The sequence below is a fragment of the Raphanus sativus genome, chromosome 6, assembly GCF_000801105.2.
Source record: "Raphanus sativus cultivar WK10039 chromosome 6, ASM80110v3, whole genome shotgun sequence".
Classification (NCBI taxonomy): domain Eukaryota; kingdom Viridiplantae; phylum Streptophyta; class Magnoliopsida; order Brassicales; family Brassicaceae; genus Raphanus; species Raphanus sativus.
Window position 1 is genome coordinate 14207692 of NC_079516.1, and position 12406 is coordinate 14220097.

Here is a 12406-nt window from a genome sequence, read left to right on the forward strand (position 1 = left end):
TACTTTGATATTTTTAATTTAAGATTTTAATATAACAAGATTTTGTAAAATATTTTAATAATATTAAAATTAATTTAGTAACGATTAAATCATCAGATAGATAATATATAAAATTTATGATATTTTTATTAAATTTTAATAACTAAGTATTATTATAAATTATCAAATTTTAATATTCATAATTATTTTAAAAATAAAGAATAATGTTTTCTCATGAAAAAAAATTTAGACCGATATAAAATTATAAAAATGAAATATCTAAATTTAATGTTAATTTAAAAACAAATAAAAAAAACTAATTTCGCGCAATTCTACTTTCAAGAAACGTTCTTAAATCCGTCCATTGTCTTCCGTTAAGCCGGCGGCTGTCAGCATAAGTCCGAAAAAAATCTAAGACTGGTCCCCCACGTTTATTTATTAAATTGGTTTTAATATGTTTTTGTCGTGTTTGCAGTTTTCTTGGAAAATAATTTATTATATTTATCTTTTCATTTCGGTTTGCATCAATCCAAATGTACGGTAAGGATTCTCTTATCCTAAAACGCATGCTTTTGCTTTGGCGGGGACCATTGTGATCCAGACAACATCGTATTGACGCGTGTCTTTCATTTTTTGGCGCGTGAATAACGACGTGATTATGGTTGCTTTTTCTTTCTCTTTTTTCCCTTTAACTTTTGTCTTTACCACCGGCTATTTCCGGTCTATAGCTTTATGCCAACCGGTTTGTGGTGGCACCTTAGAGTCAGCAGAACTACCCATTAATTTTTCTTCGTTCACATTTATAATGAACGATTAGCTGAAAATATAGATTTTGAATTACAAATTTAAAATGTTTATCCAACATTTTTTCATATGCTATCCAATAAGCAATTGATAATTTATTTACGTACTTTAAAAGGGTTCTAGACATTTCGTTGGGGTAGTGCTCCAACCTTTACGGGCTTGGCTACGTATCGCGTCGCTTTAGTTATGCCTTACGCGATTGCTTATCTTATTCATATAGTATTTGAATTGTTAGTTTTTTGTGTCACTATCCATTTGGCATTTGTTTATAAAGAACTCAATACCTATATGTATGACTCACTTCTAGAATATTCAGTGGATAATGGATATTTTTGCAATATCTTAACCCTTCAAACTAACATTAAAGGTCGACGAAAAAATCAAGCTAAGGCCGGAGCAACCAATTAATTTATTTATTTGTCAAAGAAGGCTGGAGCAACCAAGTCAAGCGATAGGATCTCTTTCGAATAGAACCAAAAGAAAGGGAGCAGGAGACACATCATAGGGAAACTTAAGTCATTCGATACCGACGGCAAGAAACGTTAGTCGTGGTCAAGAAAACACTTGTCGTCGGCACAAAAGCTTTTTAGATTTTGAGAGTATAATATACTGTTTAGTCTTACGAAGATATGAAACTGATTTATTGTGTCTGGGTGCAAAAGACTGATCAGAATTAACCCTAAGTTTATATTTTTAACAAAAAGATAGGGTTAGCTTTTTGAAAAATTTTAAAAAATGCCAAAAAAACAACTTTTGAACAAATTGAACAACTTAGGGTTAGTTTTGATCAGTATTTTTAATCAGTATCTTACACCCTAAATTTTACCATTGCACTTACTATATGAATTGCTGTACTATCACGATTTGTATACGAGAGAATTCTTTGTTAATAATTTTCCGTCGATCTTTACGGTTGCTCAAACATCATTTTTCTACATTATACTAGATATCATAGAAAATGGATACGGGCCATGACTATTGTTGAGTGTATATGCATGTCGAAAATATTGCACATAAATTTGTAGTTGTAATATACTGACTACGTACATGGACAAATATCTTATTACAACCGCTATATATTCACGCAAGTCAGTGCATGGTTTAATTCAGAGTTCCACACGTGTGGTTAGGACTTAGGGACAATCTCGTTTAAAAAAAAAATCGAGTAAGATGACATGTTGCTTTACCTTTTATAACCAACTTTTTGAATAAAAACTGATTTTTTTCTTTTGCAACTGATTTTGATAAAAACTGATTTACAGGAAATGATTATAACATTAGTGGACACATTCATATCTTCGTAAGACTAACCGGTGAACCCTAATTTAGGGTACATTGATCTTATTGGTTAATTAACATAATAGTTGAGAAATAAAGTAACTTGTGTTCTTATTGTTTTAGATATCTTTTTTCAAACGGATATAATATTATTTCCGTAAATAAAAATAAAACGAGTAGTATTTTTCTGGTCGGCTAACGAGTAATAATGCGTGAAGCAAAATGTAAATGTTTATAAACAGTATAAACTCATTTTGGTTAATGCGGTTGCGGGTTCTAAACACATTATGAATGTGGGATGCGGGTTAATGCGGTTCTGGGCGTTTCATTATTTGGCCGGCATTCACACACTACAAGAAAATAGTCATATTGCAACAGTGATACATTGCTGCAATATGCTCATATATTGTTGCAAATATGAAATTGCAATAAAATTGTAACAAATTTTGGTTTCTTGCTGTTTAAATGTTGCAAATTCGTATTTGTTACATATACGTAGCAAAATTAACAACAAATTAAAATATTGCAATATATGTCATATTATTGCAACAATTTTTTATAGCAATTTTATTGTATATTTACAACGTAGTTTGTAACCATATATAGTTGCAAGTCATTGCTACGTACAATATGTAGTAAACAACATTGCAAATTTTACATTTTTGTTTTTGAAATTTAGTAATATTAATGCAACAAAATAAATATAAAAATGTTTTGGGTACAATTGCAATGGCTGCAATTTAAAATTGTTACAAAATTTGCTTTATAAGAGATATAGCAAACGTTGTTGCAAATTTTCTTATAATTACTTTTAAATAATACATTTGGTGCAAATTTATTTTACGGTGAATTCTATATGGTTAACAATTAATATATTTTAATAAATTAGTAGATATCAACTATGCTGCATAGATTAATTGTTTTAGTATTCTGTTATAAGAAATATTAGATGGATAGTTTATTTTTACGTTATATTTTTTTATAATAAACAAATGTCAAAAAACCAATTTTATTAAATAAATAAAATATTGGAAAAAAATCAACAATGTATTAATAGAGAAAAACCAGCAATAATTTAAAACTAGAAAAACTAATAAAATCTTAGAAAAATAACAAAAGAGCCAATTTAAACTTGGTTGTTGCCACCCATGGAGATAATAGCGGGACAAAGGATCACAATCATTTTCTCCAAACCTTCAAGTTTGCTCAATCTTTCTTGATATCTTCATTTTCTTGAGAAATGTTTTCTACCTTTTTCTTGAACTCATCATTTTCTAAGTGGCTTTCAGTGGTGACTGGCATTTTACCATGGAAACTTGCTCTGAGAATGATTCCAAGAGAATTTGCTCTGAGAATATATTATTAAAAAAAAGTTAGAGTGATTAGATAAAACTAGGTATAAGTATATCTATAGTGATACCAAACATAAAACAATAAAAAGGTATTCTCACGGTTTTACCTTAAACGTGTACTACCATCGTTTTTTTACATGTAGCGGCGTGGTTGACCAATTCTGATACGGGCCAGGAAAACCAGATCGGATGATTGTTGTTATCTCATTAGTGATTAGAGCATCACGTTTGAACCTACAAACAAAAATAAAAATATAACGCAACTAAAACTTTAACGTGACGTTCATATATAAACTAAAACGTTTACCACAATGATCCATTCACTTTAGAGTGATTAAGAACACCTAAGACATTCATAGGTTGGTCTGCTCCTTGATTTTGACCCTCATTTGCCATCTGGAGATGAGTTGCTTTCAAAGAACTGAGATGCAGAATAAACACCGTATAAGCTTTGTATATATATATTTGAAAACAACAAAATCTAAACCCTCTGGATATTGGATATATCCATATCTTTTTAGCATAATATTCTCTAAACAAACTAAATTCAAGCGGCAAATGAGATATAAGGCGGGAACAACATTTGACTAAAATGTTTTTAGTAGTTTTTTTTTTGCTAAAAGAAAAACAAGTAAATGCAGTTAAACAAAGTCAATGTTTTTTTTCAATGTTTTTTTTTGACTAAAATGTTTTTAGTAGTTACAAAGTTCAAAACGTTAAAGCAATTAAACAAAGTCATCTACTGAAAATCAATTAAAACAGAGACACATGCTTGAAAAGAGAGTAAAAACTATAAGAAAACCAGTAAATGCAGTGACTCAAGTAACAACAAGAAACTATATGTTTGGCAGTAGTAGAAAGAAAATCTAACCATGAAACGACAGAAAAGAGTCAGGACCACATGTCTGTTCCGTACACAATCTTGAAAAGACAGAACAGAGATTTTTCTTTTTTTGAACTATAACCCAAAATTAAAAAAAAAAATTGTAAGAAACTAGGTAAGCAGATGAATCGACCGGAGAGATTAAACCTCTCTCGCGACCACCGGCCAGATAGCTTCTGAATTGATCTAGCTACAGCCGTATTGGCTAATTCAAGAACAGAGTTCACCGACAGAACAAAGTTCACAGATAGAAAATAGTTACCTCTGTACATGCATGTCGTCCTCATATGTAAACAGTAGAACCCCGAGGAGGAAGAAGAGAAGAAGAACCCATCACCAAAGCTCAGATATGTTGTCGGTTCAGCTTTTCTGCTACAGATTGAAGACCAGGGGAAGCCCGAGAGCATCATCCAAGCTTGAACTGCTATCGCCGGAGCTCCATCTGCTTTGGCCGTGTAGATCTCCTCCCGATAGCCACCGCCACTCTTTCTTTCTTTTTTTTTTTCAGGTGAAAAAACAAGGAAAGCATATGGTCAAGGGTCGTTACTAATTTGTATGACAAATCAGGCCCAATCCCATCATAAGTCCAATTTTTGTTTTTTGTTAAAATGTGAGTATTATTAATCAACAAAAAAATACTTTAATTAAACCTTGAACGACACTTTTAAAAAGTTAAGGAAAGAGTACATAGAATTTTATATAAGGTTGCATATCTAAGATTTTTCATTGGCTGGAGAGAAGAGAAACTGAATCAACATGTAAATGATTATTTTGTCTAATGAATAGGAATAAGTAAACCATACTATATAAGACGAAATCATAATAAAATTCATAAGGTAAAACTGTTAACAAAATCTCAAGAATCTGAAACTCTAAAAATATAGTGTACATGTTTAAATATACAGTATAAATATAGATTGTATATTTTTCTATTTAATATAAAAAACTATTGACCTTTTCTATAAAAACATATAACAAAAATATAACATTTGTCACATTATATGGTCAAGGGTCGTTACTAATTTGTATGACAAATCAGGCCCAATTCCATCATAAGTCCAATTTTTGTTTTTTATTAAAATGTGAGTATTATTAATCAACAAAAAAAATACTTTAATCAAACCTTGAATGACACTTTTAAAAAGTTGAGGAAAGAGTACGTAGAATTTTATATAAGGTTGCATATCTAAGATTTTTCATTGGCTGGAGAGAAGAGAAACTGAATCAACATGTAAATGATTATTTTGTTTTAATTTCAAAAAAAACATTTGTCACATTATTTGCCAGATTTTTTTATACTTTTGTTTGCAAATTAGCAATGATTCAAAAATGTTGAATGATTATTGCAAAATTCGCAAGATATTTGATTATGTTGCAAAAGGTTGCAATTTAGTAACGAAAATATGCAACATCGGTTATAGTTGTTATTTTACAATAAATTTGTGATAAATTATGACGAAAATTCATTATTGCAAAAATATTACAATAATCATAGCAAATTATTAACGAAAATGAACGTCACAATTTTTCTGTTGCAATAGAGCTATTTTCTTGTAGTGACAATTGATAACACATCAACTGTGTTACAATCATATTTATACGAATACTATACTCTCTTTTTTTTGGAGCAACACGATACCATACTATACAGCTTTTTTTTCATGAGCAAACTATACAGCTATATACTTCTTTGTTTCCTAGTGCGATGAGAAACACCGCATGGTCCAGCAGTAAGCATATGAGCGTCAGACACACGCGCATGTACGCCAAGATACGTTGCGTCTGGAGACACAACACATAACAAAAGTAAATTAAATTTATTGCTATTTCTTAACAGACATAAAAATAAAACACAGTTGAGCGGAGGACGGGGGAACGACCTTACTTCACCGTCCGATCTAAATCAATCCAGTCCCCACTAACAATGAACGATTCAGATTAGTCCACGACTACTTTCTTTAGTCACCATCTTTTGCTTAAATTTGGTTATTTAATCACCTTTTTGGCGTAACCTAATCTTTATTTTCACTAGTCACTATTTTTAATATAGATGTGGACCAGAATGATTGGAAACAAAGATTTTTGTTTTTCCTTAGCCAAAATAATATCATTGTCAAAACTAAAATAAACTCCCTATGTTTATAGATAATCTCTTGCACTTTAAAATTTCGGTTAATACAACTTTATCTATTTCAAATTTATATTAATTACAAAATACATTAATTTTATTTATATAAAATATTATTAGTTAAATAAATATTTAATTAGATATAATATATTTTAATTATTTTTAATTTATATATATGAAGCGAAAAATATTTATCGGTAATTTGAGATACTTTTTCTTAGTACTATAATTGTCTAAAAATACAAATAAGATAGTAGAAAATATTTTAAGATCTCATAAAACATTTTTGTTCCAAAAATATAATTAATTTTTAAACAACGGTAATTAAAAGTTTTTTTTGTTTTTCTGAACAATGAGTTCATTTCCATTATATCAGGATTTGAGTTTAGTTTATAATTTAGAAAATGAAATTATGATAAATATTTAAGATTTAAAAGTAACTTAGTTGTTTTATTTTTTGATCAATACTGTTTTGAACTTTTGTTCTTACGTATTGTTGCTATAAAATTTTTTATTATCTAATTTTTTTGCTCAACTAATAATTACTCTGAAAAATTAAAATAAAATAAAAATAGAGAATAAAAGGTCTTCTCTCTCATTCGTCTCGATCTCTCAGCTCTGTGCAAGTCTGCACACCCACACATATATACTCATATATATATAAAGTCACATACCATTTTCTCTGACACTTTTTCGTTTAAATTTTTTCTAAAAGATAAAAAGTTTTTCTGTGGATTGATAATTGAACCAATCGTCATAGAAGCAGAGATTCAACCTTCACCTCCTTTCTTTATCTTTCCCTCTCACAAACAGAAAATTTCATACAAAAAAAAACATTGAAACGATGGCGTTTCACCACAATCAAGACCTCTCTTTCAATCATTTTACCGACCAAGACGGACCTCCTCCGCCGCCTCCGCAACAGCAGCAACATTTTCACGACGCGCAACCTCCTAATTGGCTCAACACGGCGCTTCTTCGCTCAGACAACAACAACAACAACAACTTCCTCAACCTCCACACATCCACCGCCAACACCACCGCCGCAAGCAGCTCCGATTCTCCTTCCTCCGCCGTCGCCGCCGCCGCCGCCGCAGCTAATCAGTGGCTATCCCGTTCCTCCTCTTTCCTCCAACGAACCGGAAACAACAACAACGCCGGCGCCGCCGTTGTCGGAGACGTCGTCGTCGATGAAGAAGGAGCAGAGACGATGATCAGCGGCGAGAACAAGAACGACGGAGGAGGAGGAGGAGGAGCTGCGGCGGCGGCGGAGGGAGTTGTGAGCTGGCAGAATGCGAGGCAAAAGGCGGAGATACTCTCCCATCCGCTCTACGAGCAGCTTCTGTCGGCGCACGTCGCCTGTCTGAGAATCGCGACGCCGGTTGATCAGCTTCCGAGGATCGACGCACAGCTTGCTCAGTCGCAGAACGTCGTCGCGAAGTACTCTGCTTTAGGCGCCGGCCAAGGACTCGTCGGCGACGACGACAAAGAGCTTGACCAGTTCATGGTAACCCTCTTCTGTAATTAAAATATTTGATAATTTAAATCTGTTCTGTTCTGTCGGAAATTGATCTTCTCTGTTTTGTCTTTTTACAAACGCAGACGCATTATGTTTTGCTTCTGTGTTCTTTCAAAGAGCAACTGCAACAACACGTGCGTGTTCATGCAATGGAAGCTGTGATGGCTTGCTGGGAGATCGAGCAGTCTCTTCAAAGCTTAACAGGTGAGAGATAGAGACAACGTTTCATCACTGTAGTTGACAAGACATGCTCTGTTTTGTTGTTTTCATTTACAATAATTGTCGGGACATGTGTGTTTGTTTGTTGGTGAGATAGGCGTGTCTCCAGGAGAAGGCATGGGAGCAACAATGTCAGATGATGAGGATGAACAACAAGTAGAGAGCGATGCTAATATGTTCGATGGAGGAGGAGGCTTAGATGTATTGGGGTTTGGTCCTCTGGTTCCTACTGAGAGCGAAAGATCTTTAATGGAGCGAGTCAGACAAGAACTCAAACATGAGCTCAAACAGGTAATTAAGCAAAAATCATTCAAGAAGACCTAAACAAAACTATTTTTCTTTAACTGATTTCTTTTAAAAGAAAAGGTTAATGTATTAAAAAAATCGGTCTAGACATCCGCCTAATCAATAATTCTATATAAAACGTTTAATTACGGCCTAATGATTTTTTGAACATTATCTCGTCTCTAAACACCACCCAGTAGTTTTATCACTTTGCATATCTCTAAACGGTTTATATATCTTCTGAGTCAAGTAATAGTGTATGGTTTGAACTATATGCTAAATTACAAGTAGTAATGTAGAAGCTTTGTTTGTTTGGTGTGACAAAAGGGTTACAAGGAGAAAATAGTAGACATAAGAGAGGAGATACTGAGGAAGAGAAGAGCTGGGAAGCTACCAGGAGACACCACTTCTGTTCTCAAAGCATGGTGGCAATCTCATTCCAAATGGCCTTACCCTACTGTGAGCTCTCTTTCTCTCTCAAATTAGTTTTCTTCCATTTAATGAAACTCACAAGTAATATAACAGCGAGGTATTGCAAATATTTGATTTTGTCAGGAGGAAGATAAGGCGAGGTTGGTGCAGGAGACAGGTTTGCAGCTAAAGCAGATAAACAATTGGTTCATTAATCAGAGAAAGAGAAACTGGCATAGCAATCCATCTTCTTCCACTGTTTTGAAGAACAAACGCAAAAGGTATACTATACACTTACATAACACTTTCTCTTTGGTCTTAAAGACATATCCGAAAACTGATGGATCTGAGTCAAGTCTGAAACCTATTGTATGGATGAAAGCAATGCAGGTGACGATAGCGGAAGAGAGCGTTTCACGTAGAAAGAACAAAACATATGGAGTGAATTTGGGAGCTGGATTGGATGGGGATTTGAAGCAGTGTTTAGGGGTTAAACTTGGGATATACAGGAGAGAGGACAGTATTAGAAAGCAACTTTTTGTGCAATTACAACATAGTACGTAGTTCGGTTATGTGATGCCATATATTTATTAGTAGACACAACCCAAAGATGAAAAAAGAAGATTCAGGCTTCTGTTTGATGTTGTTATTTTTTAAAATGGGATAGTTTGTATGCATGAGTTTTATTATGAACCATCATTAGCATGGTATCTTGTGAATAAGACAGTGAGTGGATAGCATTGGGATACACAGTTTCTATATAAAGAAAACATCACCTCCTTACTTAGTATGCTTTCAAGTTTCAATTGCTTTTGTTTTGTTTTGTTTTATTGCCTACTTACTTGATAATCTGATATGCTTGTACTATACTAAACTACATTTGTTTCATTTACTTTGCTTGCTTCACAACATAAATCCATGCTCTCACCAACTGGATCCATTATTGATGGATATGTAGTGTTATTGGCTCGAAAAGTAAATACATAAATACATTTTTAGCATAGACAAAAACAAAAAAAATACGCTTCAAGACACCATACTTGCTCACCGGTACACAATGCCACCGCCTAATCCAACAACTGTTTTGTCGGTAGATATAGAGAGATGCTATACTTTTATACTATTCTTATACTATACTTGTTCTACCGCTAGTTATCCAACTTTTAGCTTAATCTCTCCAGTCTTTAGCAAATCAATTTCCTGTTGTTATCTATTTTTGCTATTGTCTTCTTCTTATTTTTCGTAATATAATCATATTTTATCCATACAACTATATCTAAGTACATAAGAAGAACTGAGTAAATAAATACAAAACAAATTATTCTAAAGCAATGCTCTAGTTCACACTATTAATCAAGTTAGTCTATAGCTATTGTTCACTTAAATCATGTTTTAAAAAATCTAAGCTTGGAGTGGTGATTGAAGAACAATAAGTTAACTAAACTAAACACGAAATTATAGTTAACCCTTATGTATATTTGTATTAACATATAACAACACAATCAATAAAAATAGTTACAAAAGGAGAGATAAATACCAAAAAAGTATCAAACTTTAATAACAACCGGAGCTACATACCTCTCCGGTGAAGGATTATCACCTCCCTCATCAAAATTAAGACTGTAGTTTTCAAGATCGTACGTGAAATCCACATCCCTCTTCACCTTCTTCTTCTTGCTAAAACTTCTTATAAAGTTTTTCCACTTTGGTCCCGCAATTTTCTCAGAAATCTCCTTTAGCACCTTAAGTTTCCTGCTCCACCAGCTTTCGCTTCTTTCTTCCTGCAAGTCACCGCTCCAGCCACCGTCTCCTCCTCCTACTCTTCGCCACCGGAACACCTGGAACCTACGGAGATACCCACACCCGCAAAACGGCGCCGTTTTCTCGTAATCATCAGAGAGTAGATTTTCTTGATCTGTGGCCATTAAAAGCAGAGAGTGTTCTTGTCTTTGAGAAGATAGTAGACTAATATATACACACACAAAGGTGAGTGAGATTAATCCACGTGGCGTTCCGACCGTTGGATGATGTAAGTGATGGGGTGTCTCATTGGACTGTTGTTTTGTAATAGCGTGACGGTTGTGTGAGAGGAGTGATGGTATTATTCGCTGGCTAATCATGAAAGCCAGCTGTGAAGGCGGGAGCGAAACCGTTGCTTTCTTTCTTTATTTTTTCTTGTCTTTATGGATAGTTATCTAATGATTTTTATTGTTTTTATTTTTTGAAATGATTTTGTTGAGTAGATAAGTTTGGGGCATAATAGAATACAAATCCACTGAGATTGCGTTATCTGAAAAAGTGAAAGTGTCTACGATTATATTATTAAGAAAAACTAGTATATTCGGCTATGTGATATTAACAAACAAAAAAAAACTCAAGTTTCAAAATTGATTTACACAAACGATGTTAAAAGTAATGTTTGTTTTTCATGATAATATATTTTTAACATACAACAGAACCTCTATAAATTAATAATGTTGCATCTTTGAAATTTTATTACATTCATTTTTTTTAGGTTTTTCCTACTTTTGAATATTTTTGTTTATAAAATAAGCAAATATTTGATTGTACCATATATACAACATTTAAATTTAAGAAATTTGATTTTCATATTGTTTTATTATCTTATTTGGTGTATATTTTTATGTTTCACAGAATTGTTATGTGATTTTTGATATATTTTTACTGAATACTATCAAAATATATTGAAATATTAAAAAATAGATGTATTTATTTCGCTACTGTGTAGCGAAATTTTATTTTAATATCTGGTTTTGTAGTTTTCACATTTTTTGTTTAAGATAATTTATAAATAGTATGAAATTAATATGTAAAAAGATATGTGCAAGGATTAAGTATATAATAGTGGTGTTTAATGAGAGAAATAAAACAACAAATGCGAGTGATGATAAGTAAGACCATAGAAAAAGTGAAAGAAAGTTGAATGTGGTTAAGAAAAAAAGAAAGGTGATAAGAAAAAAATTAAGTAGGCTGACAGCTTGGCAAATGATGATTAGTTGTTGGGTTACGTCATAGACCGGAGACGGCAATCTCTGGAACATCTCTACGAACAACGACATCATCGATCAGTGGTTTTCTTTCCTGTGGTCAAAGGTATAGTTGTCGGATGTTTTGAGCTTGTTTGTGCTAAGATTTTTCGACTGGATCTAGTTATGGTTAAGTGGTCAGAAGCTGTACGAGTTGTTGTTTCAAGGTTTGATGGCGTTTTTCTCTCGGTGCCCAGCTCTCATTCTCTCGACTGTTCTCAGTTCTTTGGTCCAAGCTCAGACTCATTGCAGAGTGACTTCTCGACTTTGTTCTGTTTTATCGCATTTCGCTATATGTTTTCTATGTAAATTCTGTTTCAAATTCGAAAAATTGTTATACTGTTTTAAATTCGAAAATTGGTATAACAATTTAACATTTTACCAAAAAAAGTGGTGTGGAAACTTGTTAACTAATTCACAATATGAAAAAGGCTGTACATGTTGTCTAATCTTAGCTATAACGACAACTCGCTAAATCAGTAATCATCCCGGTTAATCATT

The 12406-nt window shown here is 32.9% G+C and overlaps 2 protein-coding genes, 1 long non-coding RNA gene and 1 other non-coding gene across 5 annotated transcripts; 1 reads left to right on the forward strand and 3 right to left on the reverse strand.

Annotated features, from left to right (window-relative positions):
* Positions 1–3137: 3137 nt before the first annotated feature.
* LOC130496534 (uncharacterized) lies at positions 3138–4786 on the reverse strand. The gene is made up of 3 exons (XR_008935698.1): positions 4559–4786; positions 3521–3834; positions 3138–3409 (listed from the first exon to the last, which is right to left on the reverse strand). It is a non-coding gene; the product is annotated as an uncharacterized LOC130496534 (long non-coding RNA).
* LOC130497311 (small nucleolar RNA snoR109) lies at positions 4396–4495 on the reverse strand. Its single transcript, XR_008936310.1, has one exon. It is a non-coding gene; the product is annotated as a small nucleolar RNA snoR109 (small nucleolar RNA).
* A 2256-nt stretch (positions 4787–7042) lies between the features above and the next one.
* Positions 7043–9606, forward strand: LOC108813162 (homeobox protein knotted-1-like 3). 2 transcript variants are annotated; one of them, XM_018585633.2, is made up of 6 exons: positions 7043–7931; positions 8027–8147; positions 8260–8453; positions 8775–8906; positions 9003–9139; positions 9249–9606. In XM_018585633.2, the coding sequence occupies exons 1-6, from the start codon at positions 7269–7271 to the stop codon at positions 9250–9252; spliced, it is 1251 nt and encodes a 416-aa protein (XP_018441135.2). In that variant the 5' UTR covers positions 7043–7268; the 3' UTR covers positions 9253–9606. The 2 variants fall into 2 exon arrangements, with proteins under 2 accessions (XP_018441135.2, XP_018441134.2); XM_018585632.2 differs by having other exon boundaries at positions 7044–7931; positions 9241–9606.
* Positions 9607–10313: 707 nt separating this feature from the next.
* LOC108813163 (uncharacterized) lies at positions 10314–10814 on the reverse strand. The gene has a single exon (XM_018585636.2). It carries the CDS (start codon positions 10781–10783, stop codon positions 10406–10408), a length of 378 nt encoding a protein of 125 aa, XP_018441138.1. The 5' UTR covers positions 10784–10814; the 3' UTR covers positions 10314–10405.
* Between the last annotated feature and the right edge of the window lie 1592 nt (positions 10815–12406).

Bases quoted from the DNA above. Each gene is read 5' to 3' on its own strand.
- LOC108813163 (XM_018585636.2), bottom strand. From the start codon at position 10,783: ATGGCCACAGATCAAGAAAATCTACTCTCTGATGATTACGAGAAAACG.
- LOC108813162 (XM_018585632.2), top strand. From the start codon at position 7,269: ATGGCGTTTCACCACAATCAAGACCTCTCTTTCAATCATTTTACCGAC. The intron at 7,932-8,026 runs GTAACCCTCTTC...TTACAAACGCAG, and splicing joins AAGAGCTTGACCAGTTCATG to ACGCATTATGTTTTGCTTCT. The intron at 8,907-9,002 runs GTGAGCTCTCTT...TGATTTTGTCAG, and splicing joins CCAAATGGCCTTACCCTACT to GAGGAAGATAAGGCGAGGTT.